This window comes from Labrus mixtus, chromosome 19 (assembly GCF_963584025.1).
Source record: "Labrus mixtus chromosome 19, fLabMix1.1, whole genome shotgun sequence".
Classification (NCBI taxonomy): domain Eukaryota; kingdom Metazoa; phylum Chordata; class Actinopteri; order Labriformes; family Labridae; genus Labrus; species Labrus mixtus.
In genome coordinates, this window is record NC_083630.1 from 4816511 (window position 1) to 4842872 (window position 26362).

General features: G+C 42.2%; 1 protein-coding gene across 6 annotated transcripts in view; it reads right to left on the minus strand.

The window, feature by feature from the left end:
* Positions 1 to 26362, minus strand: part of mpp7a (MAGUK p55 scaffold protein 7a) — a 147675-nt gene that overhangs the window by 11024 nt on the left and 110289 nt on the right. For 5 of the 6 annotated variants that reach the window (XM_061064133.1, XM_061064136.1, XM_061064132.1 and 2 more), the window contains 5 exons: positions 21868 to 21888; positions 20381 to 20413; positions 12061 to 12231; positions 4379 to 4459; positions 1573 to 1666 (listed from right to left, as the gene is read on the minus strand). In XM_061064133.1, the coding sequence (XP_060920116.1) occupies positions 1573 to 1666; positions 4379 to 4459; positions 12061 to 12231; positions 20381 to 20413; positions 21868 to 21888 (400 nt within the window). The remainder of the gene's footprint in view (positions 1 to 1572; positions 1667 to 4378; positions 4460 to 12060; positions 12232 to 20380; positions 20414 to 21867; positions 21889 to 26362) is intronic. The other variant, XM_061064137.1, reaches the window with a different exon arrangement.

Here is a 26362-nt window from a genome sequence, read left to right on the forward strand (position 1 = left end):
TGGGAAAGTTGTTCGACTTAAACACACGTTGTTGTGGCTCCAATTCCGAGACCTTTTATTTCTGCATTGTTGTTGCTGCATGCAACGAGGCATAACGCAAACAAGTTCATCTGTCTCCTCGTCTACTTCGCTGCCTTGTAATTTCAATTTCAGTCGCTTCAGTGTCCCACGCATCCGCCCCACATCACAGCTCTGCCACTCACCCCTCCGACTCCCTGAAAAACATTGCATGCCTCGACCTTCACCACAACACGGCCTAAATATACAACCCCCCCCACCCCCCCTTCCCCCTGCTTCTCTCTGCATGCTCTGACACTCTATATGCACTCACCACCACAGGCGTCCCTCTTTGTCATAACTTGTACATGTGTGTGTTTGCGTGCATAAATGTTTTGCATGAACCCCTTACAGTTCGTGTGAGACCGGCAGAGAGGCATCAATCATTCTTATGACTATTACAAGTTGCATTTCAATTTGTTGGCCGCAAATGTCAAGGCGGGCCGTGGTGTGGCTGGATTCAGAGAGAGCGCCTAAGGAAAGCAGGAAGCAGAGACAGGAGACCTCGGGGCCACTGTCTGGAGATCCGTTACCAACACACGGCCCGGCCTTGTCAACACCATCTCAAACTCAGTTACAGAAACACACAGACAGCAGGGAGGCTGTGTGTGTGTGAAACGTGCAGAAAGTTCTGGACTGCTGCTCTCACTGCTGCGCTGCCTCTAGTGGTCAAGAGTACAGATTCAGATGCGTTTTTTTTAAGTTAACTTTGAAATAGGTTAAAGAATCTGTGTCGTCTCTTCTAATGTGATTAGGGTTCAAAGTTGAGTCACTTGGTGGATCAAAATTAACAGCCATGGCTTTTTTTTTTTTTTACTTCAGTCTACAAAATGAACCTGTGTATTTGGGACATGAATCATCATGGAATAGTCCTTTAATTATTTAAAAAAAAAACTTGTGCAATGCAAAGATGGGAAAAACTCTAAAACTGTAAAAACGGTGCTGCTTAAAAACTGCACAGGGCCTCTAACTGAGACCTACCTTTAAAAAAATATATATATATATATAAAAACCATTCAGCAACACCAGGCTGGTAAAAGGGACCGGCCCTTAAAAAGGTACCTGCTTTAGTTTTAAGTTTTATGGTCTTCTGTGAAGAAGCTAACAAGGATTTGGATATTTACTGGTTAAAGGCAATCATAAAGAGAAAACGCAAAACATTCACTAAGTTCTGCTTTTGTAAGTGAACTTGTATCTCTGTAATTCAATTCATTGACAACAAAAAATGAGATTATTTACCCAACTAAAACAGCATTAGGTAAGAAATTTGGCCACTTTCAGGTGAAAAAAAATGGAAGTAGAGTTCAAACAAAAAGTGAGAGAATGAGGTTCATAACTTCCCAAGACAAACCATCATAATTACACAAGAGAAAAGATCTTTATGTTTGGAGAATTAAGCTGTAATATGACTGAATATTGAATGATGAGTTTCAAAGACGTGAACATTGACATCATAAAGAGATGTGTGGTAGTTAGGTCTGTTTTTATTCTTCTATCAGACCCGGTTGTGCCTACTTGTTATTGTGGATATCAGTCTCAAAGAGGTGTTTGGACATGAAGTGGTACTCCACGCCGTCGCTCTCCTGGTTCCTCTTGGCTCGACTGGTGTCTGTAAGAGAGAGAGAGAGAGAGAGAGAGAGAGAGAGAGAGAGAGAGAGAGAGAGAGAGAGAGAGAGAGAGAGAGAGAGAGAGAGAGAGAGAGAGAGAGAGAGAAGAAATGAGCGATTACCTCAAACCCAGACTGTCTGACTCACTGTTGGGCCTGAAAGCCTCTGAACCGAGCCCCTTATTAACATCGCTGGAAGTCTGAAAACACAGCACGCTGGCCCATGCCAACCCTTGTATATATTATTGTGTAATAGCTCTATAAAATACACAACCTGTAGTGCTGCAGCACTAAACCCAGACACTTAAGTGACATTCAGCAGAGGTTTACTGAGTCTTATTAAATTTGTCTCTTGTAATGTGGCTGCGGAGGCTGTAGAAACAGAAGCCATAGCGTTAGCCGCCAGCGTTAGCCGCTGTAAGGTAATTGAGTTTGGAGCTCTCATTAACATCAAGTCTCTACATTTACTTGGCCATAAACCATAAAGCCTTGCTGTAAAATGGGCGGAGGGGGCGGCACGTGGAGGGAAAAGCGAGCAGGCAGCGCTGGCGGATTTTGTAAGGGTCGAAGGGTCGGCTCACACTCTGGCTCGCTTCAGGAGCGCTTCAGAGGTCAGAGGGGAGACGTGTTCAGCCGTCAGACACTCCGAGCAGCTCCAAAACAAACTATTAAACTTTTATCACCTGCAACCAAAACAACCGAGCTGTGCTTCGCTCTCCTCTGAGCTGCTCTTTCGTCACCGTGTGTCGAGGCCGTGCCCTGTTTAGTGGAGCGCTTTCTTTCCTTTAAATGGTCCAGGCTGATCTACAGGGTTCATGGAAAACCAATGGTGTGATTTATACGTTGTGTCACTCGCTTGAGAAGGAAAGACAGCCGTAAATCCAGCTGTGGTGGAGAAGACACTGAGGAAGATCAACGACTTTCTGTCATCAGCTTCAGACACCAGTCGGAAAAAACATGAGGAGGAGGAGGAGGCCAAAACAGCCTTGTCATAAGATAACATATAGTTATACCTCCCAATCAGAAGTGTCCCAGACACAGTGAGTGGTAGTGAGACCAACACCATCCACCATGTGTTACTTTGGCGTCTGTTTTGTGGGCCCAGAAAATAATTACAGGGGAACAAAAGAATGTGCATCCGTTCTGTCCCAAATCATGGAAAATATCAGTAATCTTGGATTGGAATCAAAAAGTTTAACCCCTACTCTAATGGCTTATTGCAATGCTCCTTGAGTTTCTTGGGCGGCTGGTTTGTATTTTACAGTGACAAGCAAAGAGAGAGAGAGAGGAAGAAAAAACTCAAAATGTAACCAGGGCCATGAGGTGGTAGTCTCCAGAAAGCCTGTTTTCAAATTGACAAAAAGAGGTAACGCTTTCAGGCGGAATCTGAAACAACAGCAAGTGTTAAACACATCCATGTGTCTGTTGGCAGCAATCAAACATGAAAAAAGTGGGAGACAGGATTTTTTTCAGAGTCTCTTTCTTCCCTCTGAATGAGAGGACTTGTGGCATACGTCTTCTATATGGGTCACATTCAGCCTGTCTGGGCTGCATTAAACACGGCATCACGGGTTACATTTGAGAACAATTAACATGCTGTGTGGCAACAAAGGCCCCACCGATGAGATTTTAATATCAGGGACATTTTCAAGTGTCAAGCTTGGATTGACACACACATCCATTATGCCACCCGGTGTGTAACAAACACAGCATTTAAAAATGTGTGATCCAAAAATGAGAGTAGCAGTTTCCCTTTAAGCCCTAGACGGCTAATACACAATTTAAACTGCCACTATAATGTATAAATCAAACAGATTTATTTGTCCCAACATGCTGGCTTTGGGACATCTCAGTGAAAAAAAAAAAAAAAAAAAAAAAAACCCTTAATAAAAAGCTTGCAGACTTGGAGAGCTAGTTGTTTGCAGCAGAACTGGATGATTTTCAGAATTATGGCGTGCTGTCGTTAGGTTCTCAAAAGGAGAAAAAAAAAAAGTTGAGGAGGAGGGAGACAGAAAAAAGACTGAAAGAAAGTGAGAAATAAACTGTGAGAGGAAGGAGAAGCAGGTAGCTTCGGTGCCAACTCGTGAAGCAGTGGAATGGCATGTCCTCAGGAGGTAGAGAAACGCTGTTTCCTCCATCATTCAGAGCTTGTCAGGCAGACTGTGAAAAAGCTGACAACAACAGCGCTCAGCCTTGAGGAGAGCACGAGCCCTACACTGTACCGGGTTCCTGTGGAGCTAGAATTTGATCTGGCATCTTGTGCACTTCCGTTTTTTCAGGGCGCACTCACTCTAGGCAATCTGTACTGTGCCTAAGCACACTTCACATCAGCACGGGTACACGACGTGGACAGCCTTCATTATGGATAAATCCCCAAGTGTTCCTGCTGTATCTGACTAATATGACTCAAAATAAGACACAAAGTCAGTAAAACAGCTGTCATGTTCTCTGTGTTGTTCTCCGATGTCCAGACCCGTCCCTTTTATTTTATTTTTTTATTTTTTTAAGTGTTTCCTGTCTAGTAAACAAAGCACGCTTCATGGTCATGTAAAGTCCCTCATGTGTTGTAATACGACGTTATGTATAAGAGGTACAATGTGGACATCAGGTGTAGACAACAGACACACAAACACACAGAGAGAAGGCAAAAGGGAAAAAGGTGTAAGGGAAAGATCGAAGGTAAAGTGGACTCTGAGGTGAGTGTTGTTAACTTACGGGGGATGGTCACACTGAAGTGTTGGGGGTCTGAGATCAACAGCTTCCTCTTGAGCTCATTCAGGCCGACTCCTGCGGGTCCTGCACAAAAACAAACAAACAAACAAACAAACTCAGATCACAAAGTCAGACGTCGAATCAGGGTCATTTATTCTGACTGAAAAAGCTCAGTTCAAAGCGACAGAAGAGAGTTATTCATTCTCAAAGATTAGTGAAGTGTTTGTTGAAACTGGAGTGTTAAAACAAGTACATAACAGACGTAAAGTTCATGAAGAAGTAGACCTGATCCTGGTCTGTGATTACATATGACCAGTATTAATATTACACAAGGAAGGAGGTTAAAAGGTGTTTACATATTCAAACATTTTTATTTGCTTTTCCTGTATAAGACTTGTATTATATATTTTGCTTTGCTTTGTGTAGTTTATACATTCAAACTTTCTCTGTTATCAATAAGTTGTTGTATTAATTGAAATGTAAATAGTACTTTATCTGAGTAAAGTGACTTCTTCGTTATCTTCTTACCTGTTTTCCTACTTTAAGTTTCTCACTACATTTCCAGACCGGAGTCACTGTGTGTGTTTTTTCTCTCTAAGAAAAGGAAAATCTGTCCGTGTCTTTCTTTCTTAATAATAAATCAATTTACCACAGGGTGAGTTCAATTTCATCTTCTATTAAAACACAATCAACCCTGTGAAGGCCTTTCAAGCAAAGAGAATTGATTTAATACGACAAAGCTACAGAAAGTCTAAAGTTACCGTCGGCTTTTAACCCGACCCTCTCTTACTTCAAACCTCCTTTATATATATACTGTAAATTTACAGTGAATGTTAAAAAAGACGCCCCATCCTTATTGTCAGGAGTCAGCTGGATATTCTATCACATCGACAGCAGAGAGACGTATTGACTTGTGATTCATCAGTAGCACAAAAAGGATAAGCATTCCTCAAGAATCAAAAAGTTCAATATCGGGGCGCTGGTGCACAAGTGGAGCTGTGGTCCTTGGACCGGGTGGCCCGGGTTCAAATCTGACCTGTGGATCCTATCCAACAAGTCATTCCTCACACTATCCCTCCCTGATTTCAGACTCTGTCTACTGCAGTGTCTCTCCAAAAGCAAATAAAAAGAGGCCAAATAACAAAAATGTAAATGCTACAGATCATTCGATGAATTAATTAATTGATTTTAATGTTAAGGCTTTGAGAAATCAGCATTGGAAAAAGCAGCATGATAGAACTAGATTTCAGAGTTTTCCAAACAAAAAACCCCCAAAAAAACGATTCCCCCCAAAACACAAGTAACTAAACCTTCTGACTAACTGGTGCAGGATGAGTTGTCATGGCTAATAAAGAAACATCAGCATACTCGAGTATCCCAAAACCATTTTTATTCATGTTGAGATGTTAAAAAGAATCTCAACAAATAAAAAAAACATGTATGCAGAAGTGGATGCCGTGCACACAGCACTGTCGGTCCGTATGTCTTGGTGCAGATGATGGAAGCAGATGAGGAGATTCACTGCACACAAGAGGGCTGAATTACTTCTTTTTGTTTAATTAAACATCAAACAAACAACCCAAAGTAATTCAGCCCTCTTGTGTGCTGCTTTCATTTGCAGTCAAAATATTAAAAATACTTCTGAAATGACTCTTAGACAAAAATATTTTTTTTTAAACTGAGAACCTTGTTTTCAATTGTTTCACTTTGGTAGAAGTCACTGAATCCAGTTCCAAACGTTCCCCTTTCCTTTCTCAGTTTTCCATCTGTCCAATTCAAACAATTCGGCAATATTTTGGTGGTTATTGTAACCAGGGTGATATAATCATCCAAATGTAAACCGACTCACATCAGTGTCTTTGACTAACTGGGCAAGAAATCCGTTTTGAAGTAACAAGTGTACGGCTTTGTGTGTCATTTTTTTTTCTTCTTCCAGCACCGCTCCGCAGTGTGAGAGGACAGTGAGAGACGGCACTCGATCCGAGCCTGAGATTCCTCACATGCCTGGCGTTCTGGGCAGGCACTACAATCGCATCAGATCCGCATTGGAAAATTCGTTTCTCCAGGCAAATGTGTTTAGCAGGCCGCTCCTCTAAAACAAACGGACAATGAGTTCACTCAGCGATGTGGATGAGGTGGAAAGAAAAGGGAGAAAAATATTGAGAAGACAAACTCTGAGAGCCCCTGTTTCCTCTCTCTCACTATCTGCGGGGTTCCTCTACATTTCATCTGGTCGTGAAGCAGGAAGGCTTAGAGAGAGATCCACAACCTGATAACTAGGTGTGGACAACGGAACTCTTTTAAGTGTAATCTCTGAACACTGGCAGCCTTCACACACGGACAAATTCACACCCCATGCTTTCCCTTTGCTCCTGCACACGGCAACACATGGTTCGGGTCCTTTTGTGCGACTGCTGTTAAGTGATAAAAGCTGTTTCCTCAGCGCAGCTCGCACACTCCTCAACGAATTTAAAGTAGAAGAAGAAGAAAAAATAGAAGAGAAATACCCCGACCCAGTTTGGACAGACGGCGTGAGGCATTTTGTGGTAACTGTCTCATAAACAAGCACGAGGCCAGGCACAGACAGCAATCAATCTTATCGGAGGAGAGGGAGTTTTTCACTGAGGATAACCCAGGGGTTGAGACTCTGGGTGATTTATTAAGATGAGGAAATGGAGTTCATTTTGAATTTGTTTCGCAAGCTTGGGAGGAATGCAGCGGTGCTGTTTGAACAAGGATGTGGATCAATGTTGTTGTAGGTGCTGAAGGTGGCAGAGCGTGCTAATAGAGGCTCTTTTATGAGCCCTATCACAGGGGGTGCAGACAGTCCTCCCTGCAGGCCACAAACCTCCACACATTGCTTGTTTGCTCGACTCTGAGGGTGGATATCAGGGCCGGAGCACGGGGGACCAACACAGCAATTTTCTTGCTCCCTTTGGTTTGACTTACGGCCCCACGTCTGCACTCTCGTTAAACCATTCTCACCTTGTACATCGCTCCCTTGCTTGCCACTTGTGATATCAATGATGCATGGCAGCAGGCCTTCATCAGAATACCTCAGGTGGTGGTTAAAGTTCATTCCAGTCGCACCACCGCCTGCCAAGGGGGCCCAACAGGCCCACCACCAGGCATTTTACGAGCAAAAGCAGCACCCTGTGGTCCTGTTTCACCGTCTGACCTTAAACACGCCCCCCTCTTTGTGCATTGTTTGTTTCAACAATGCCTCAATGCAACAGCAACATAATAAATCTGAACGCCAAAATAAAAACTCCTCCAAATTTTTCTGGATGAAGCTGCAGTATTTACATTGTGTTTATGTATTTTTCCCCCCCTCGGTGTGTCTCTCTCTCTCTCGCTGGCCCTCTCACCGTATTTCTGGCCTTGCAGATTGCCGTGCCAGTAAAAGTGTCGGACTTCATCACGGCACTCATTAGAGAAGTTGCCTTTAATATTGTGAGCGTTAATAGCTTACAGGCCAAGCGCTGGGCACATTGCATGCAGTTTGTGCCGAGAGGCCGAAGCATGGCTCGATACCTCCCGACCTTCCCTACATCGAGGGCAGGGCGAATCACAACGCTGCTCTTAGTGCTGGCTGTGCTGCTACCACATTTAAAGGATGACAGTGGTGTAGTGTGGTAACCACAGATCATTTACAATACACCGCCACTACACTTTCAACATAAGAGAGCTCTTGAAATAGAGGTCCAATTTTATAAATTTGGATACCACATAAACATTCACTTAGGCTTCAGTGTGTTTGAACTACGTTAGGGCTCAACCCCAAACTAAAAACATTCAATTCATCAAACTCTGTCTGGAAGTTCAGTGTGTCAAGTTACAAGGAAATGTGGAAATCAGCACACCATTTGTCAGGTTAAATAATCGGATTTCTTTCAAAAACATCAGTGGTTAAGTCAAACTATGCATGCTTAATGTAAAACTATATTTTACTTGGCTGTTTGAATTAAAATGTATAAAAACCTAGATAAGCATCAGGACTTGTCTTTGAAACAGATCTCCGACTCTGTGCTCCATTTTTAATGTGAGAGGTTGGCAGCAGGTCATTCATTATAGGCTAATGTGTGGACCTGTGCTTCAACATTAATGAAGCCTTTAGGCGTTTAATGCAAAGATTTCTCCGTCTGTTAAAGGCTGATATGACTGAGTGATACTCATATTTGAAATAATTGGAAAGTATGTATTTTCTTTTCTGCTTGTAAAAAGTCAAAAGTAAAGTCGGAGAAGTGTATGAATGATGGTTGATCAGTGCGTTTATCTGACCTAGCGTGATTCAATTATTAGCGTGTTGAGTTAATTAGCTTACGTCCAACAGCAGTAACTGGGATGCTTCCATGCCAAGCAGTGTATCATTAGCATGTACTGTACTGTGATAGCATCTGGGTTACAGACATAAACTGTACGGCAGAAGGGGATAAAGCCACAGTGACATTACTTTGATTTCAAACTAATGTTCTGAAGCCTCCAGTAAGGCATTTTGGATTGTGGTTATCTTTTTTTAGCCAGGTTTTCTTTATGAATAAACAACAAGGCTGAGCTGAATAAAGCTAGTGAAAAGTAAAGCTAAGCTAAGCTACTTGGTCACCCAGTTGCATATTTAATCAATGGTGACTATAACTTGATTGGAAAACCAATTTTGGGTTGGGCTCAAAACAAAACCTAGTTATTAAAAAGTTAACAGCCAACACAAAGTGTCTTTAGCTAAAACTACACACTGAACAAGACTGTTTCCTTGTTGCTATGCTAGCAACCTGTCAATCAAATATAGCAAGGCTCTAAAGCAGCTCTCTACAAATGTGTGTCTGGGGAAAAATGAAGCACTTTTTAAACAGGTTTGTTTTGTTTCTTTGTTCTGTTTTGTACCATCTGCACAATACTTTATTGTGAAGACCTGAATCTATAGATTTAGACCTAAAACCTGTTATTTTATCATGTACATTGTAACTGTCTGACTTGGTCTTGCGAACAGATGAGTCGACCCCTGCTGGCGATTGGAAATAATTTTAGTTGTGTTGATTCCCAGATCAGAAGGTTACATCCAGTTCTTAAATACTGTCTTTAGTTAAAGTGGATTTAAATGAATATTTGCGCACAACATTCATACATCCACTGTGTAATATCTGACAACTGTGAGATGCTGGATGGTTTAAGAGTTGCAGTAGGGCCACAGCTATCATTTTGTTCTAAGTCATGAGATAATAGTATTTAAGTTACTTTGTTGAATGAAAACAATATTACCTGCACTATCTGTACACTGTGATACAAGAACATTTCTGTTCTTAACACCAAAGACATGAATCATTTATTGTTTGTCGACTTTTCAGGAGACTATATTGATTACCAGTGGCTTGTAACGCAGAGTCTGCTCTTGGCTTCCTCCGTCGAACATTAGGACACTTTAAGAACTTAGAGTAATAAATCCTCCAAGGTTATGTAAACTGAATATGTACTTTGAATGATTCGTTTTCTGAAGTGAAAAAGGGCAGAGGACATGTGGAGCTGGGGAAGTTGGGTGAAAATTTCAACCTGGGCTCTCTATGACTTGGCTGGGTTTTTAAAACATGCTTTAAATATTTAATGAAGAGCAGACTCTTCTTTGTGGTCTCGCAAAGAAAAAGACAAAAGAACAGTTATAGAGAGAAGGCGTTGGATAGAAAAGATTTCTAATAAGAGAAATCAAGAGACTCCGGGGAGAGGAAGCAGGAGAGAAGTGGAGGCAGAGAAACATAAAGCAGATCTCGCCTTGGCCCTCTGCTTCGTTATGTGTGAAATTGTCCATAGGTTGTCCTCCAAATTATGGAAGTTAATTGAAAATATTTACATTAGCGTGACAGGAGGGAGAGGTTTTGGTGAGGTTGTGACATGCTGGCAGGAAAATGAGCTTGCTAATTAGCTACGAGCCTGATGAAGTCCATGCCTTGGTGGCGTACAAAAGTGAACCAAGGCCTGGACAATCAGGCCGCGAGCACACCTCAGCAGAGAGCATGCAAGAGGGAAAAATAAGACCTTGAGAGCATGTCGCCAGTGGTTTTCATTGCTCACAAATTTAAAAACGCTGCTGGGATATTTGAATTAAAATATTGAATACTGGAGCAGACTTTTTAGGTCCCCCCCCCTGATGAATGGAAACAGATTGGAAGGAGACACTGAAAATGTTGGGAATGCTTTGTTCCATCTCTGACCGGGAAATTTTTGTCATTTTTTGTAACAAACCTAAAAAGGGAAAATGTGGAAAACCCTAGATGTCACTGATGGCACAGTTGGTCCTGAGAAAGATTTAAGACTTTACTGTCACACCTGCATTAGTAAATTGTTCCACCATTCATTGGCAACGCTCTTCTTCCAACCACAAATACAGAATAAGAAACCACTAAAGTCATTTCAAGACCTTGGCACGTTGTAAAGCTCTTTGGAGGGATTTGTAACACGCTCATCGTGGAGAGTGTGAACAATTCCATCTAAAGGACTTTGAGAGTGAGGTGCCGTAAACGAAAGCACTAATGTGACTGATGAATATGAGGTCTGCTGTCACGGTTCCACTGGGTGCTAAACAATCTAAATTAAGGACGCCGTGGATGACTGCATGTGAGTCCCTGTATTGCAAAGCTCATTTTTGGGTTGGCGGTTCATGGGAGGGTAAGTCTGAGCCACCTGGGGGTTCCAGAGCTGCAGACCTCTGAGTCAGAGAGTCGTATCTGTAATCTCTATGTGTCGCCATGATGGGAGGTGAGGATTTTTATTAAAATCTTTGGTGCCAAGTTGAACAGCAAAACAAAGTGTGAGGCAAGAAGTAACGCAAGAATCCAGGGTTGCACTTGCTATGCGCAATTTCAAAAATAGCCTATTTAAAAAATGATTTCATTTTTGGACCGTTTAGCCACTACTAACAATAAAGGTGTTGCACTATTGACGACTAGTCAATAGGCGTTTTCAGACTCCAGAAACATTTCCATAGTTCTAGGAACTGTAGGAAGCCTCCCCCTTTTTTTTTTTGAGATTCCGCACCGCAGGATCGATGAACACCTTTACTTCTTAGAACCCCGATTAGAGGAACATTTTTAACTCCTGCTTCAGAGTAGGTACTCTCCAAGCACCATGGTGGTGTGAATGCAGACAGAAGAATAAATCCCCATGGTGGAGTGTAGTTATCAGGGAACTCCCTCGTGGATAGTTCTGGGGACTCAAACAAAAAGTCCCTAAAACTGTTTGGTCACCTAAGCACCTAATGCTTGTGTTTCCACTGCATGGACAGTGGTCTGTCTCCAGCGCATGCCAGCAGGGCCACTCCACCTTGGTCGACATACAAGTTAAGTTACAAACTAACTATTTTCAAGTTACACATTGAGCCACAGAGACAGTTGTCTCTCCACCGGAAGGTCGAGGGTTCGATCCCCAGCTACTGCAGCAACATGTCCGATGTGTCCTTGGGCAAGACACTTTTACCTCAAATTGCTCCCGCTGCTTCGTCGGCAGCATATAAATGGGATTAGTTACTTCTGATGGTTTCACTCCATAGCAACCTCTACCATCAGTGTGTGAATGTGTAGGTGTGACCTTAGGTGTAAAAGTGCTTTGAGTAGTCTGAAGACTAGAAAAGCGCTATACAAGCTCAAGTCCATTTACCATTTACACATAACTGGTGCAACAGGCCACAGCTCTTTACTCACCTACTAGGGCCACCAGTCGGTGTTTAGCTCCACTCTGCCTGCGGTATGGGGCGACCTCCTCATACGTGGGCACGTCAGCCATGTCGTATATCTCGCTCTTCTTACACTCGTACATGGACTTGTTGGTCTTCTTGTCCCTCCTGCTGAGACGGAAGCTTCTCCTGAACCCAGCTGGAGGTCAGGATGAAACGGCCGACGAACAGAAAGCAGACGGAGAGAGAAGACAGAAATATATAAGTAAAAATAAATGTTTGTGTCAGTATGCGTGTCTGGGGTGTCTGACTTCAGACACAACTCTATGCACACATAAGCCCGCAGCTGTGCTCCCCGATTTATGATCGTTTCAGTGTCTTGGCAAACACCTCCACAGCTCCATGTCCAATACCTCATATTGTATTGTGCAGCTCGTTTTTATGACAGCTATCTGTGCTGTAGGTGAAAGAAGAACAGCGTAACACTCGGCCAACAGTTTCCCTGGAAATCACACTCAAACACTTTAGTCAGATTTTCCCCTGGTGACATGTTGAGGATTTAACATCCCGTCTTTTGTGCACACACTGATCATAACCAGGCTCTGTTAGGTTTTAAGGTTCCTTTTTTTCCAACCCCTTTTTTACTAATAAGGCTTGTTATGAGAAATAATGGGAGACCTTTGCTTTTTTCACACCAGACTCAATGATTCAAAATGACGAAGACATTTAAAATAATTTACTGATCAAGATCATTTCCACCAACTTTTCTTGAGTCACAAACAAAGCAGAGAAAAATTCATCACCAGTTTTTCTTTTCCTTACCTGCCTCTCAGGACTTCCAAAAATGTCAAAAAGTGGTGTGGTTTATTTGTGGAATTTTTTTGTTTGTTGGCCTCTGTCTCGGCTGATTGGTTTATGGCATGCCTATTCAACTGGCGGCACAGGGGCCAACTCCGGCCCGCAGATGACATCAGACTGGCCCGTAGATCAGTTCTATTTACAATTACAAAATAGATAACTAATAAACAGGGGGGGGGACTTGTGATTGACTGTCATTGTTGCCTAAGTAAAGTTTTAAAAACAGCATTGCGCTCCCGTTTAATAGAACATCTTTGGTCCTGTGCTCGCAGCCTTTCACAAGCTTGTGTTGTTGATGGGGAAAAACGGCTTTTGTGCAGTGCACTGCTGTGGTGGGCTTGCTTGTCTGGCCCCCGGTTCCTTAGCTTTCTGAATGTTTGGCCCCCTGAACAAAAATGTTGAATAGCCTTGGTTTATGGTGTACCCTAACCCTCATGTTCTCTGACTCTGATGTCAAAAAGACTTCCTGAGCTTTCTCTAATGTGATCAAGTTTCCCAGTATCAAAGGGCCACACTTAGCCATAATTTGAGGACTAGAGTTTGATATTCATGATACAGATGTTGGTTAAACACAGATGTTGGCTACATCTCCAGAACCCCGGTTTCCTAATATGCTATTTCTGATTATGGGCAAGGCTTGTTTTTAGCCTCTTTCATTATTTCAGTTTTGAATCAGTGATAAATTAACTTAAAAACATAATGCAATACGCCAAAGTAAGATGAAGGCAGCATGAAAATTATGGACTGGGAAAAAGAATCAGACGGTGAAACAGCTCCCGATACCCACCCCTCAATACTTTCCACAAGATTTTCAAACCATGTCTGCATTCTTCTTAGCTTCATCATTTTAAAAACGGTCCCTTGACACAGGATGGAGCAACGAGTCTATTCTGGGTTACATATGAAACACACTGTAAGTCATCGGAGCAGAATGATATGTTTTTGCATGAGCGTAGAGTACGAGTGTACACACGTGTCGGAGAGCTGAATATAATGTTACATCAAACATTAAGGGCACACTTTGTTCCACTGTGGGCAACTTGTGGCTTACGTTGTCTGTGCCATTTCTCCTGTGGTTAATCCACTCATTCAGCACCCCCACCCCTCACTCCCTCCCCCCCCCCCACCAAAGGAGTATTCGCCTCTGGCGCTCAGTGGAAAACGCACACCGCTCATCTGCATTTCTCCTGTAAAGACATCAAACTGTAACCGATATCCACAAGGGTTGACATCATTACAATAAACATTAAAAGCATAAGGTAATGATATTCTATTGAAAGTGAGCGGTCCACTTTCTAAAAGTTCAAACCCGAAAACCACTTTGGTGAGTCATTCATCATAATGTAAACACACTACCGGCTGATTAGGCTTTAAGTAACACTAGCAAAGTCATTAATTTTGTCCGTCATGTAGTATGACAAGCCGCCATCTCCTTTGCTCAGGCCAAAGGCAATATCCACTTCGTTCCACAGGGCAGGCAGGTGCACAGGGGTTCATTACGAGGTTCTGCAGTTCAAAGAATCGTCCTTCCCTTAGCTAAGGGGGAGTTCTTATTGCCCCTTTAGTCCTCGTTAACTTTGCCTAACTGTTCAATCTAAATAAGAACATGAAGTCTCCAGCCTTCCTCAATGTGCTGCCAAAGGGTAAATGAAAGTGCTCACCCTGACTAATTTTAAATACCATTGGGTTTGGAGAGGACAAGACTTCTTTGGAAAATTTGGCTCCTGTTTTTTTTTTTTTTAAATCATGTGAAAGATGCTAACTGAAGGGATGTTGACCCCATCATCATGCTGTTAAGGCTTATAGCCAAATCATGATTTTTGACTTTACTCAGTGTAGCTCTGAATAATGTTTCAATCACTGCTAGCTCTTTAATGTTGTTGTTTGGTTGCATGATTAATAACCTGGTGTTGGGGCAGCTGTGGTTCAGTGGTAGAGTCAGTCGTCTCTCAACCAAAAGGTTCCGGGGGTTCAATCCCTAGCTTCTGCAGCCACTGTACATGGTTAATGTGTCACTGGGTAAGACACTTAACCCCAAGCTGCTCTTTACATAGCAACCTCTACCGTCAGTGTGTGGATGGGTGTTAATGGGTAGGCGTGACCTGCGGTGTAAAAGCGCTCCGAGTATTCAGGAGACTAGTTAAGCACTATACAAGCTCATGCCCATTTATCATTTACCTAAACCAGTTCTTGGCTACCTTTAACAATACGGTAGTTGCCAGTGATGGAGTGATGACCGTAATCCACAGTTTCACAGTGCAACAATTTGCATGGGCTACTTATTAGGAGCTGCAAAGAGGTTGTTATCCATTAAAACAAGTCTATTTTGTCAAGGTGCATATATTTGAGTACCAGATTGGTGCATAGTACAAGCAAACACCAAGTATGTTATGCTTAATCACAGGCATTTTCAGTATTAATTGCCGTGCATATCGGAACAAGTCCATTAATAAACTTCTCATCTTCAGTAACGATGGAGACGGAAAGGATTCAAATGTATCTGATCCAGAATAAAGGAATGATTACAGCCTTCTTCCAAGTTGAAACCTCTCTGTCAGACATGAAAAGCCTCAGTGTGTCTGACCAGCAGCATGTTTATCATAGGATGATCCAAGCTTCTGGCTTACATGTGAAAAAATATGAAATGTGTGGCATTGACATCCAATCCCTCTGTCAAAAATGTGACCAATTGTGTTTGTTGACAGAAGTTTTGCTTTGAGATTCCCTGGCCTGAGAGCAGAGCTGTGGCAGAGTCCTGGTGTTTTTCTGCAAAAGAGTGTTGTGTGTCTTTGGGTGTGGAATTAAAATTTCCTTACTTAGATTCCACACACACACGCACCTCCTAATGGTGTGCACCAGGCTTTGACTGGATAACTGCCAAAAGTGCAACTAAATACTGCATGAACACGCACACACAGTTTCTCTCTCTCTCTCAAACACACACAGACACTTTGATTCAAAGTCCTTTCAGTGCAACAGAAACATGAACAAAGTAAAGGAAAAAGAGATGAGCATATTAAACACAAGCGTAAACACAAGCTTGGACTACACACATATGCAGTTGCTTGGAAGTCGCCACCGGTCCTGCAAGCCCATTTTCCAGTGTGATAATATCTAACAGCCACATAGGAAATTCAGCGTATGCTTAAAGAAAGCAACCCTGAGGGCTCATACTGCCCACTCGGACTTATTTCCTGTGAACCCTCACCTGTACAGGAAATGTCTACAAGTGTAAAACAGAAAAAAAAAGTACAGTTAAGTAAAAGAAATGTTCTTAAAAAAACAGATGACTCAGAAACACTCGCAAGTCACGCATCTGCCAACGGGTGTCTGAAATAGGAGAAGCCTGAGAGCAATACAAGAATCAGGTCTTCCAGACATCACGCGTAGGCGATCAGCAAAATGACAACACAGAGAAGAATAAAAAATGACTGCCATTTTCCTTCCAATCAAGTTTCATTTTCTTCAGAGAGGGAGTGCGATGAAGCCGAGAGGAAAAGGCTCATAGTGAAACCACCTGTTGTGAGGCCCCCGACGCTCTGAGGGCCCGTGGCCTAACTACAGGAGACTGTGCTGACAGCTCCAGTGCCATCCCGGCTCTCCCATCAGGGGCCTTCTCCCCTCTGGACTAATGGAGACGACATCTATGGAATTAACCAGCCATGGCAGCCGAGGATTAAGGGAGTCTTCCACTCTCAGCTCGAAGCAGCACGTTGCGGTTTAACGCTGTAACACTTAGTCCTGTTCGTGGGCACCAAATGTGGGAAGCATTACCGGCTCTCACTTGGCATCGTTATGCATGCCCATTACTGGCTCGGTCGGAAGGGATGAGGAAGATTCATGGAAGGCGGCTAAAGGGGTGGAGGACGCTTTCCACACTGTCAGCCATTATTACCCCAACAGCAAATAAGAAAAAGAAGAGCATTGCTGCTTATTATGATGAAAAAAATAATACCCTATGGTTGACAGAAGGACTGCTCTGCTTTGATTTATCACCATTTTGCTTTGCTTGCATGATACAGGAAAGCTTGCTGGACTATAAGGAAAAAACATGCCAGAGTTATTTAGCCATGTCACCGAGGGCCAACTTTATGTTTTGGAAATGCCTCCAGAGGATTAAGGAAGGCCTTTCTGTGAGGTCAGGATTTAAAGGAGGAAAGGAGAACAATTTGGGTTTGAAAGGGAATTGGTAACAGAAAGCAAAGGAATAGTTAGAGCAGTAGGGAGCAAAACAGGAAGGTAAAACAATGGAGTAGGGGAAAATACTTTGGATGGGTGAGGACTGGTATCAGGGAGGAATAGGCAGGTAATCTGGATAGAAGAGGAATCAAGAGAGTAGATGGGAAGGAAAGGGAGAGGAACCAAAGAAGACTGAAAAAAGATTTTGGGGAAAAAGGAAGAGAGAGAGCAATCTGGTGCAGTGAGGAACCCCAATGGCCGGAAGAAAATTCAGTAGAATCAGTAAAGATTTTAGAGGAGAGAGAAGAGGAATCAGAACGGAAGACGAATCAGGAGAGGAATTTAAAAAAAAGGTATAGAGACAGCAGATGTACTGTATCAAGGAAGGAGAGGAATCAGGAGGGTAAACAAGAGAAATGGAATCAGGAGAGATTTGAAAGAGGAGAGAAAACATGAGGAAACAGTAGGGGAGAATGCTTAAGCACAGCGAGTAAAATGAAGTAATGGATATACCCAGACAGACATAGCCGTGTGACCTTCAAATGATCCCTCCACCATACTGCTAACAGGCGTCTGTGAAAATGATTACCGTACAGTAGTAAAGAGTGCTCCGTGGCTTATCTTAGAGAGTTTGATGGTATCAACCTTTTTACTTGGAAAGAATACAACAGTGTACACATATAGTAGCCAACTAAACCTCCTGACTTTTGGGACATTAATAATGCAAGTTTTCAGTTCCAGCCGAGCTGATGTATTTCACTCCTCTACTAATAAACACAGTGAAAGCAAAAGGTGCAGTTAGTGGGTGTGATATTTGAAATCCGTACGCGTAGCAGTCTACACCATGGTGAACTCATTAAGAGTGTTATCTAGGGATAATGCACTCTGGGAGTAGTTTCCACAGCCCACGCACTACGCACTTGGAAAGTGGTACCCAACCCAAGTGCTACCGGCTTCAACAGTGGAATAGGGCTCTGGACCTTTGGCTGCAAGAAGTCCATTTGTGTCGAGCGCTGTTTGTTTTTCCCCTCCGACTTATCCCACAGCTCGCTGGGCTTTGGGAATGTCTTCCCTCAAAATGATGTCTGATGCCTTGGGTGTTAAATGAAAAATTTGCACACTCACACACAAGTACTTCAGCTTCAAATGGAGTCCTTCAAGCAACAATCAATGAGCCAAATGAGACCTCTGGGGGCCAAAAGTACAGAGATTTAATGCTGTCTGAGTTTAAAACAGAGAAGATGCTCTAAAAGAAAGCCATCGTCAAAAATATTCCATGCCTATTTTCCAAATCTTTTAACAGCTGGAACGGTTGCTAACTAATACTGATAAAAGCCCACCTGTCAAGTCAGTGCAGATACCTGCTCTGATTCTATCCAAATGTGGGATATCCATTAAAATGTGAATCATTTCAATCTTATAAGTAGATGTTTGGACATAGACTGGGGGAAAAACTCACAAATGCCAACATATTGGCTCCAGGGCTTCCACATGTATTGAACCTGAAGCCTGATGAACTCATCGCATTTTGGAAATGGAGCGTTTTTTATTCAGTTTATAACACTCTTTCTTTCCATTCTTTCCTTAACATGGCCGTAAATGGATTTTGAGGGGTTAATGGATATCCCAGCCCTCGTTTGTTCAGCCTTATCTGATTGAAGCTCCATGCTTGCCATCCATTCGTCTGTCCATCCATCCATCCATCCATCCATGTGACTTTTGGACATTTTTGGAATTACCTTGCTGATGTGCACCATGCCTACACTTCTACATTACCTCCCGGTGTACAGATCACCTGGTCGTGACTGCAGGTGAGTGCAAATTGTATCCAGTGATAAATAAATTTCTTTGTACGACTTCTGGTTGAGTATGGCGGTTGGATTCCTTCGAGCAGAGGACATTACAGACATTGCATCATTGAGAAAGGCATGTAGGGAAAACAAACCAAAAACTAAGGACAACTGCCTTTCCCCTCCCACCGCCTCATTTATTTCCCCATGCAACCTCAGTAGCATTGCAAAAGCATCTGTAAGTTCTTGTATTTCAAACTTTTTGGGACAGGCCAACTCTAAATCATACAACCACATCCAACAGGCTGAAAAGCCATGCAGCAAGTACTCTCATAGAGGAGATGTTATTATAACTCACGTTTTTTTTTCCCCTTTCTCCTCCTGAGGTTCTCTCATTTCAGTTAAACCTCGTTCTGGACTGCTGGAGTCAAGAAATGCTGCTAACCCACTAGTGCTGGATGTTGTTTGGATACCAAGGAGGAAGAAGAAAGGATGAGGTCACTGACCTCATGGTGAAGGAAGGGTGACAGTAAGGGCAAGCCTGGAGGGCACAGAGAGGAGTGGAAAAAGGGACTGGTGTTTGGCATACTCGGGCCTTCAGAATTGACCCTGATTGGGCTTGGCAGCCATGGTACAAGCTCAGTATTTATAAACTTGCGTGTGCTCTGGATATCCTGTGAAATCTGGAATTTAGATGTTGTAGTGTGGACAGAGAGGTCTGAGACAATGTCACCTCTTCACCTTTACATCTGAATAAAGAGAGAATTGGACAGAGATGGCAAGAGAAAGAGAATAATCCAAAGAGACTTAAATAAAAGAAAAAAGAAATGGACAAACAGAGGATTTATGTATGAGACCGCTAGTACAGCCTCTGGTCCTCCAGAGAGACGGTACCTTATGATTTGTCAGTAAAATGACAGCTGTGATAAAAACATGACGGGGAACATTTCTGTAAAAGACAGAGAATTGGAAGCAGCATTCTGGAAAGGGTTGCAGAACCAAAGTGGGCCACAGTAATTGTCTGACCAGGACCACATCAGTGACACCGGTCCTCTGCCGGACATCCAGAACAAAGCGTGGAAAACAAGTCGTCCTTTTTTACCCAAATTTATGCAGAATGACTGTTCTCAAAGATGTCTTCAGACCCACAGCAGAGGCAGAACAGGATAAACAGGATTCTGCAAATCCATTACATGATCTGCCAGGTCACCAGTTCTGTCAGCAAGCAACATAAATAGCACAGTGTGGCTACTGTACCACTACAGGACTATTTGTGTTTTTACATGGGAGGCGAAGTTGAATCAGTGTCACCAAAATCCCTCTGGCCTTTTAAGTGACATGACAAGCACATTATACAAAAGGAAATATCTACAAAGCATCTTATAATGAGGGAATCTATCTAAAGGATCAGAATAGCACTATTTGAGGACAAACATTCAGCTGTTGTATAGCCACTATTTCGCTGCATCATGAAATGAAGAGCAAAGGTGAAATGGAAGAAAAGAAGACAACATCTCTCACCTAGGTTGAATCCGCTACTATAGTCGGCCTCCTCTGGTGATGAGAAGAAAAAAGAAAAGAGAAGCCACAAGAAAGGCACAACAACGAATTAAAGAGAAAGTATAACAGAAACCCATTCCTCTGAACGGATACTGCAAAGGTTAAAGGTCAAGTCCATAGAAAATATTGGGAAGAGACACATGGACACAGATACAGATAACATGAGGGGAATGTTAACTGTTTTTATGTTACTCTTGTTTGTTAAGTTTTACTTTGTCCAGAGTGATAACCATCAATGGAGTGGCAAACAGGAGGTTTATCAGTACCTTCCATCTATAATTATAATGAGGCCAAAAGTACAGAAAACCCCCATCAATTTGTTCCTTTAATGCATACTTAAAGTAGCACATCATCTCTTTATTACTCATTATGAATGACTCAATAACGCCTTTATGATACAATGGAATATGATATGGTACCTTACGCTGGATTATCCCTTTTGCAAAATTTGTCTAGAGCTCCAGTGAAACAAACATTTAGCTGCCTTAACGGCTACAGGACTTCAGACTTCAACTACTGAACCAGTAACTTATACTTTTCTATTATAATATCTTAACTACCAGTTACTGATGGAAAGTAAGGAAGCTATTTTTCATAAATTAAGACCTGTCCACCATATGTTTTTGTCTGGACATGTGATAAAAGATGTTGGCACTCAGAAAAAAACGCTAGGTGGAGACAGGGCCTTAGATTGCAATTGATATACAACTTCCTCAATCACTTTCAAAAACCAGTGCTTTTGGACTTTGTTTATGTAATTTGCCAACTTGTAGATTAATTAATTACTGATTAATACATGTAATGAATAAGAAAGAGACAATATGCTACTAATATCCAAAATGTGCATAAACCCTTCACTCTTCAATTATTCACTTGCATTTATTGAACTTGTGTGCACAAGTCACTTCATCTCTGGTCATTGCTCTGGATATTTGATCAAACATCTATTGATATTTTAGTATTGTGAATCTGGTCAACAGGGTCAGGTTAACTGGAAGGGTTCATATGATTTTCCATATGATATGCACTCTAGTGACAATGACGTGTCAACGGGTGAACGATGAGGCATGGATCCATCTCTACCATTTCTGTATTTACAGTGACGCCTGATGTTCTTTCTTAAAAGTGATCCGTTTTGATATGAGAAGTCGGGCCAAATAAAAACAAGACAAATGGAAAGCAGAGGAGGGAAGTAGACCTGTTTTACACACAATAAATATGAGGGGGACCCAATCACAAATGATTTTTACTGTCCTTGCATTGCTGCGATATCAGCCGGGGACATGTCAGAAAAGGAGTACTCAATGGGAGATGTCAAATCGTACCTTCGATCTCCTCAGCTGTGAGTGCATTTGAAGCAAGGAATGGAATTGACTCTTAGTTAGGATCATGGATTATAGAAAGGGAGCTGAGGGATGAGGTGGGAGAATAAGAAAGAGTAAACCTACCAAACTCTACAGCCACATCATCTTAGAAAAGCAAAACAAAAGAGAAACAAATAACAAGAGCAAAGGTTAACATCTTATCTGAAACATAGTACCTTAAGTTACAGTTGAGTTGGTTTGTGTCTCTACTGTATGTTGTACTTCAGATGAGTAATTTGTCCAACAAAAGTGAAAAAGCCTGTGATTCTATTTCATTTTGTGATGTTTGTGAAAATGCTAAGTAGACTACGACAAACACTACAGTCAGGTTATCACTATAATGTATTTAAAGAAAATCCCTTAATTCATTTGATCAAGAAGATTTACAAAATATCACTCAAGGTCACCATTTTCACTTTTCCAAAGCTTTCAAACGATCATCAGACAATTTTGCTTCCAAAGCCATCTTTGTAACAACCATGTATCACTATACATGGTTGTTACAAAGATGGCTTTGGAAGCAAAATTGTCATTTCAAATGCAACGCCAAAGGCTGAGCAGAGATTGGCTGACACCAAAGTTCAGACCCTACTGAGCATTTATGTTCAGTAAAAAATCCCCGATTGGTAAGAGCGACCTGCATAGATAAGGTTTAAGCTTTATATGGCGTCATTGTTAAAGAGCCCAAAAGTGATGGATGAAAACAACCACCCCCTTTAAAGGCCAGTGGACTAGTTGGTCTGATTTTAAGACCAGAGTGGAAACAATCAGCTGAGGAAACCTTTTAGTTCCTTCAAACTGTTTCCTGTAACTTAAAATGTTAGTAACTTTGATTGGAAACTCAACTAATGTATAGCACTAGAGATCAAAACCTTTATCCAACAAAACTGATGATAACACAGTACACCCCACCCAACTCAGAAGACCACATGATTCACTGAAAGCTCAGAAAAGCTTGAAGGTTGACCTTGAATTCTGGGAACTATCTTTTATAAAGCTAAGACTCAACTTTCACATTCTATTCAATAATATTTCTAGTGATTCTACTTGGTGTAAAATCTTTATATACATTTTTACCTAGTGAGACATAATCTCTGGTATGTGTTGGATCCACTGAGACGTCACAGAAAAAAATATATTTAGATTCAAAGGCCTCCATTAAAACCCATACAGTGATCTACTGTCAAGAAACAATAACATTATTCTGACCTTGAACTTTGTCAGTGGGAATGTGTTGTACACTAAAAGAGTACATTTTCAATTTAAGGTAGCTCTCAAAATGACTCCAGATGTTTCAGAGTGCCATCCAAACAGCTATATGGCGATTTTTCCAAAATGGTAGCCGATGCAGAATGTGTGTGTGTGTATGTTTGGTTTAAGATGCCCTGAAACATTTGGAGGCACTTATAGATGCTTCCTCCCTTTCACGTGTTCCCATTTTAACCAAACAAGGTTAAATAAAAACATACATAACACCAACTTCCACAGTATGGGGCTCAACTTACAGCCCCATGTTCATTTCCCAGAGCGCACTGTAGCTCAGGGAGATGTTACGTCACAGCATACAGTTAATGACTAGCCAAAACAGCAGTCAGGACCGATCAAGGCAACGGTTGTTTTGTGCTCCACACATCAGGCCCGAAAGCGGTGATTGTTCTGAAGTGTGGAGCCAAACGTGTCTGCCTTTATCTGACATCTTGTTTCACATGTTAGTGTTCACAGCAATGTTCCTCCTGATGTTGCCCTCCTCCTGCTGTAATGTGACATTTTAAGTTGAACCAGCACTTAAACCACATTTTGAGTGGGATGATTGTAGAGGAGGAGATGTCTGAAATAATTCCAACTGTTGCTGTTATTACAAGGAAGGCTTTCATCTGGTGCCTATCTGCCACAAGAATGGTTTGCATTTCCTTATGGCCTTTTAGCCTTGTACACTGGCATTCTTAGTCGAATGCAACACCATACGTTAAGGCTGGAGGACACAAGTCGATAGGGCATGGCCTCGCTGAGAATTCTTGAAAAGTGGACGCAAACCTTTCTCTTTTGTTTTTTCTGAGTGTGAATTTCACCCCCTGCCCTTAGGACACTTTTTCAGAGAATTGACGAGTACCCAAGATCAGATCTGATGAGAGAACATGTGGAAGGCCTGGACTGCAGAGATGGTGGCAGCCAAGCCTATCATTAGCTAAGCGCAAGGAGTCATGGCCGTTCAGTCATGAAGTCTACCACCAGTCAACCAAACCAGCCTGACTGGATGCTTCATGGCCAACTAACGCCCTACACACGCTTAGGGGTATATCCCATGTCGCCCACATACCAAAGATTCACCACAGATTTTGACAGAAGGGGTGACTTGAGGGAAGTGTTGTATTCAACGAAAAGATGGATGGCAAAATGAAAAAAATAAATCAGTATGTTAAAGGAAAATTGCACATTATTACTGTACAACAACATGGGGTATCATTTTTATTGTGATGGCTGTTGTTTTTTGTGGGCAATGATAAGGTTATCATCAGGATAGTTGGCCTTGGCAAACCAATGACTTTTCAAGCTATCAACAACAAAAAGGAGAAAACCAGGTCCATAGTCAACATGGAAGGCCCTCCAAGGCTACTTTCACTGTGTTCTTACTGAAGGTGACACCCTAGTAGGATGTCCCGTCAGATAAAACAAACCACTGCGATCACAAGAGCAAAACAGTCTTTAAAATAGTGACCCCACAAAATACCAAGTATTTGTAAAATCTAATATTCTGTCAATTTGAGTATTTCTATGTTAAAAAGTGTCAGTATTTATCCTGTTACAGTCCTTTCATAGTCATTTAAAAGTCCTCTAGTGTATGGTTAGGCAATGAGTAAAACCCGTGTAAGTTAGATATTGTTGTAGATATCTATCTTTGGGGTATACTTGGCTTTGGAACTGGATGGATTAAATTTTGCACAACAAACTATTTAGAAGAGTGCAGTTTCTGCACAGCTGTTAGAAAATTGTTCAGATATTTTGTCCATGCAAGGAAGGAGGAGACAAAGGGATGACCCATAGTCAGCACCCTGTTAATGGCCATGAGTTATGGGCTGATGTCACGCTCACAGCAAGCCAGCATACAGATGGCCTTCTCCTTGAACTAAGTGTACGCTGTCAATTCCTCATGCTCTCCATATCTCACTTTCTATTTCTTTTAAACAACCAACATGAGACCAGTGAAATTTTCCAAGATGACACAGAATTTTCTTGCATCTTTTAGCCTTCAAATGTAGAGCTGATTATTTAAGGTCAAGCGGAAGGAAGACAGGGCAGAACTGGATGGAAATAAGATTTGTCTTTGTATATCAGAAAAGGTTCCGAAGCCTTCAAATGGGGATACAAACAATAAAACTACAAGATTATTCCCCAACAGGTATGGAACTTACTTTTAGGGACTAAAACTGAACTTTTTTCTTTGACCAATTGCGATTCGAGATCTTCTCATATGTCTGCAAGCATTTAAAGTTGAAAAATGAAATGGACCATAAATTGAACATCGGGGCCAAGTTCAGGGACACTTCAGACTGATCTTGGGCGTCATTTCAAAATGCTAACTGAAGTGAAAGAGAGCAAGAGTTAGAGGGATAGTGCTGTAATGTATGAAGAGAGACTTAGAAAGACCCCAAGGTGAGCGATAAGTGTGTCCACGTGTTTGGCAGGCTGCAAACCAAACCAAACAATCAGACAGTGGAGAGGTTTGCATGTCAGCCAGACGAACAGACTCGTTGTATGAAAGCCCAGAGAGCTGTTAGTACGTCAGACCAGATGGGAAGGTTGGAGGAACGCCAGGTGTTGATGCTAGTGGGCAGGTAAGGCCAGTTTGGCAACTAGACATGTGAAATGGTTTGATGTAGCTGTTCCAGATTAATAATTGGCTGAGAGAGGGCAACTGATGGCACTTTAAACATCAGTTTCATAACCGAGGAATGCATTCATGAGAGCAACAGTGAGTAAAGGCATTATTTATATCTTGCAAATGTGAGGTGTAAATGGACACGGTTAAGCAATGCTCGCCGCAGCCCCTCGCCAAGACCAATATTGTTCCAGCCGACGGAGCTCCCGGGCTGGAAAGCGGGAGAGAGAGAGAGCGGGACCCCCTCCTCAATCACCACCACCGTCCTCCGCTTAGTAACAGTGGGGTCTCCACAGTATCCTTCAATTATGTTGTAGTTTATGGCTCCGGGGCGCAGCCAGTCCGCCGTGTACAGGGCCGGGATCCAAGCTTTGTCTCCCTCCATCTCTCTTGACCCAGCCATCACCACTCCACAGGGCCACATCTGCTACTGAACATGACCCATTGACTTCTGATTCTCTTTTCATTCCATCCATAACCTTCTTCTTACTTCTCTGTATCCCATTGATTCCGTTTCTTTAAGACCTTTTACTTTCATCCACTGAACTCCTTATACTCCAACGGGTTCCAACCATTTCTCTAATATAGTTTTTGAGTTTTGAACACAGGAAAATGAATGCTTGTGCGCCTTTGCGAGAACAGAGAGTGACCTGTTATCATTCCCCAGTTATCCATCTAATCCTGACGGGGTTCATGTCAAGG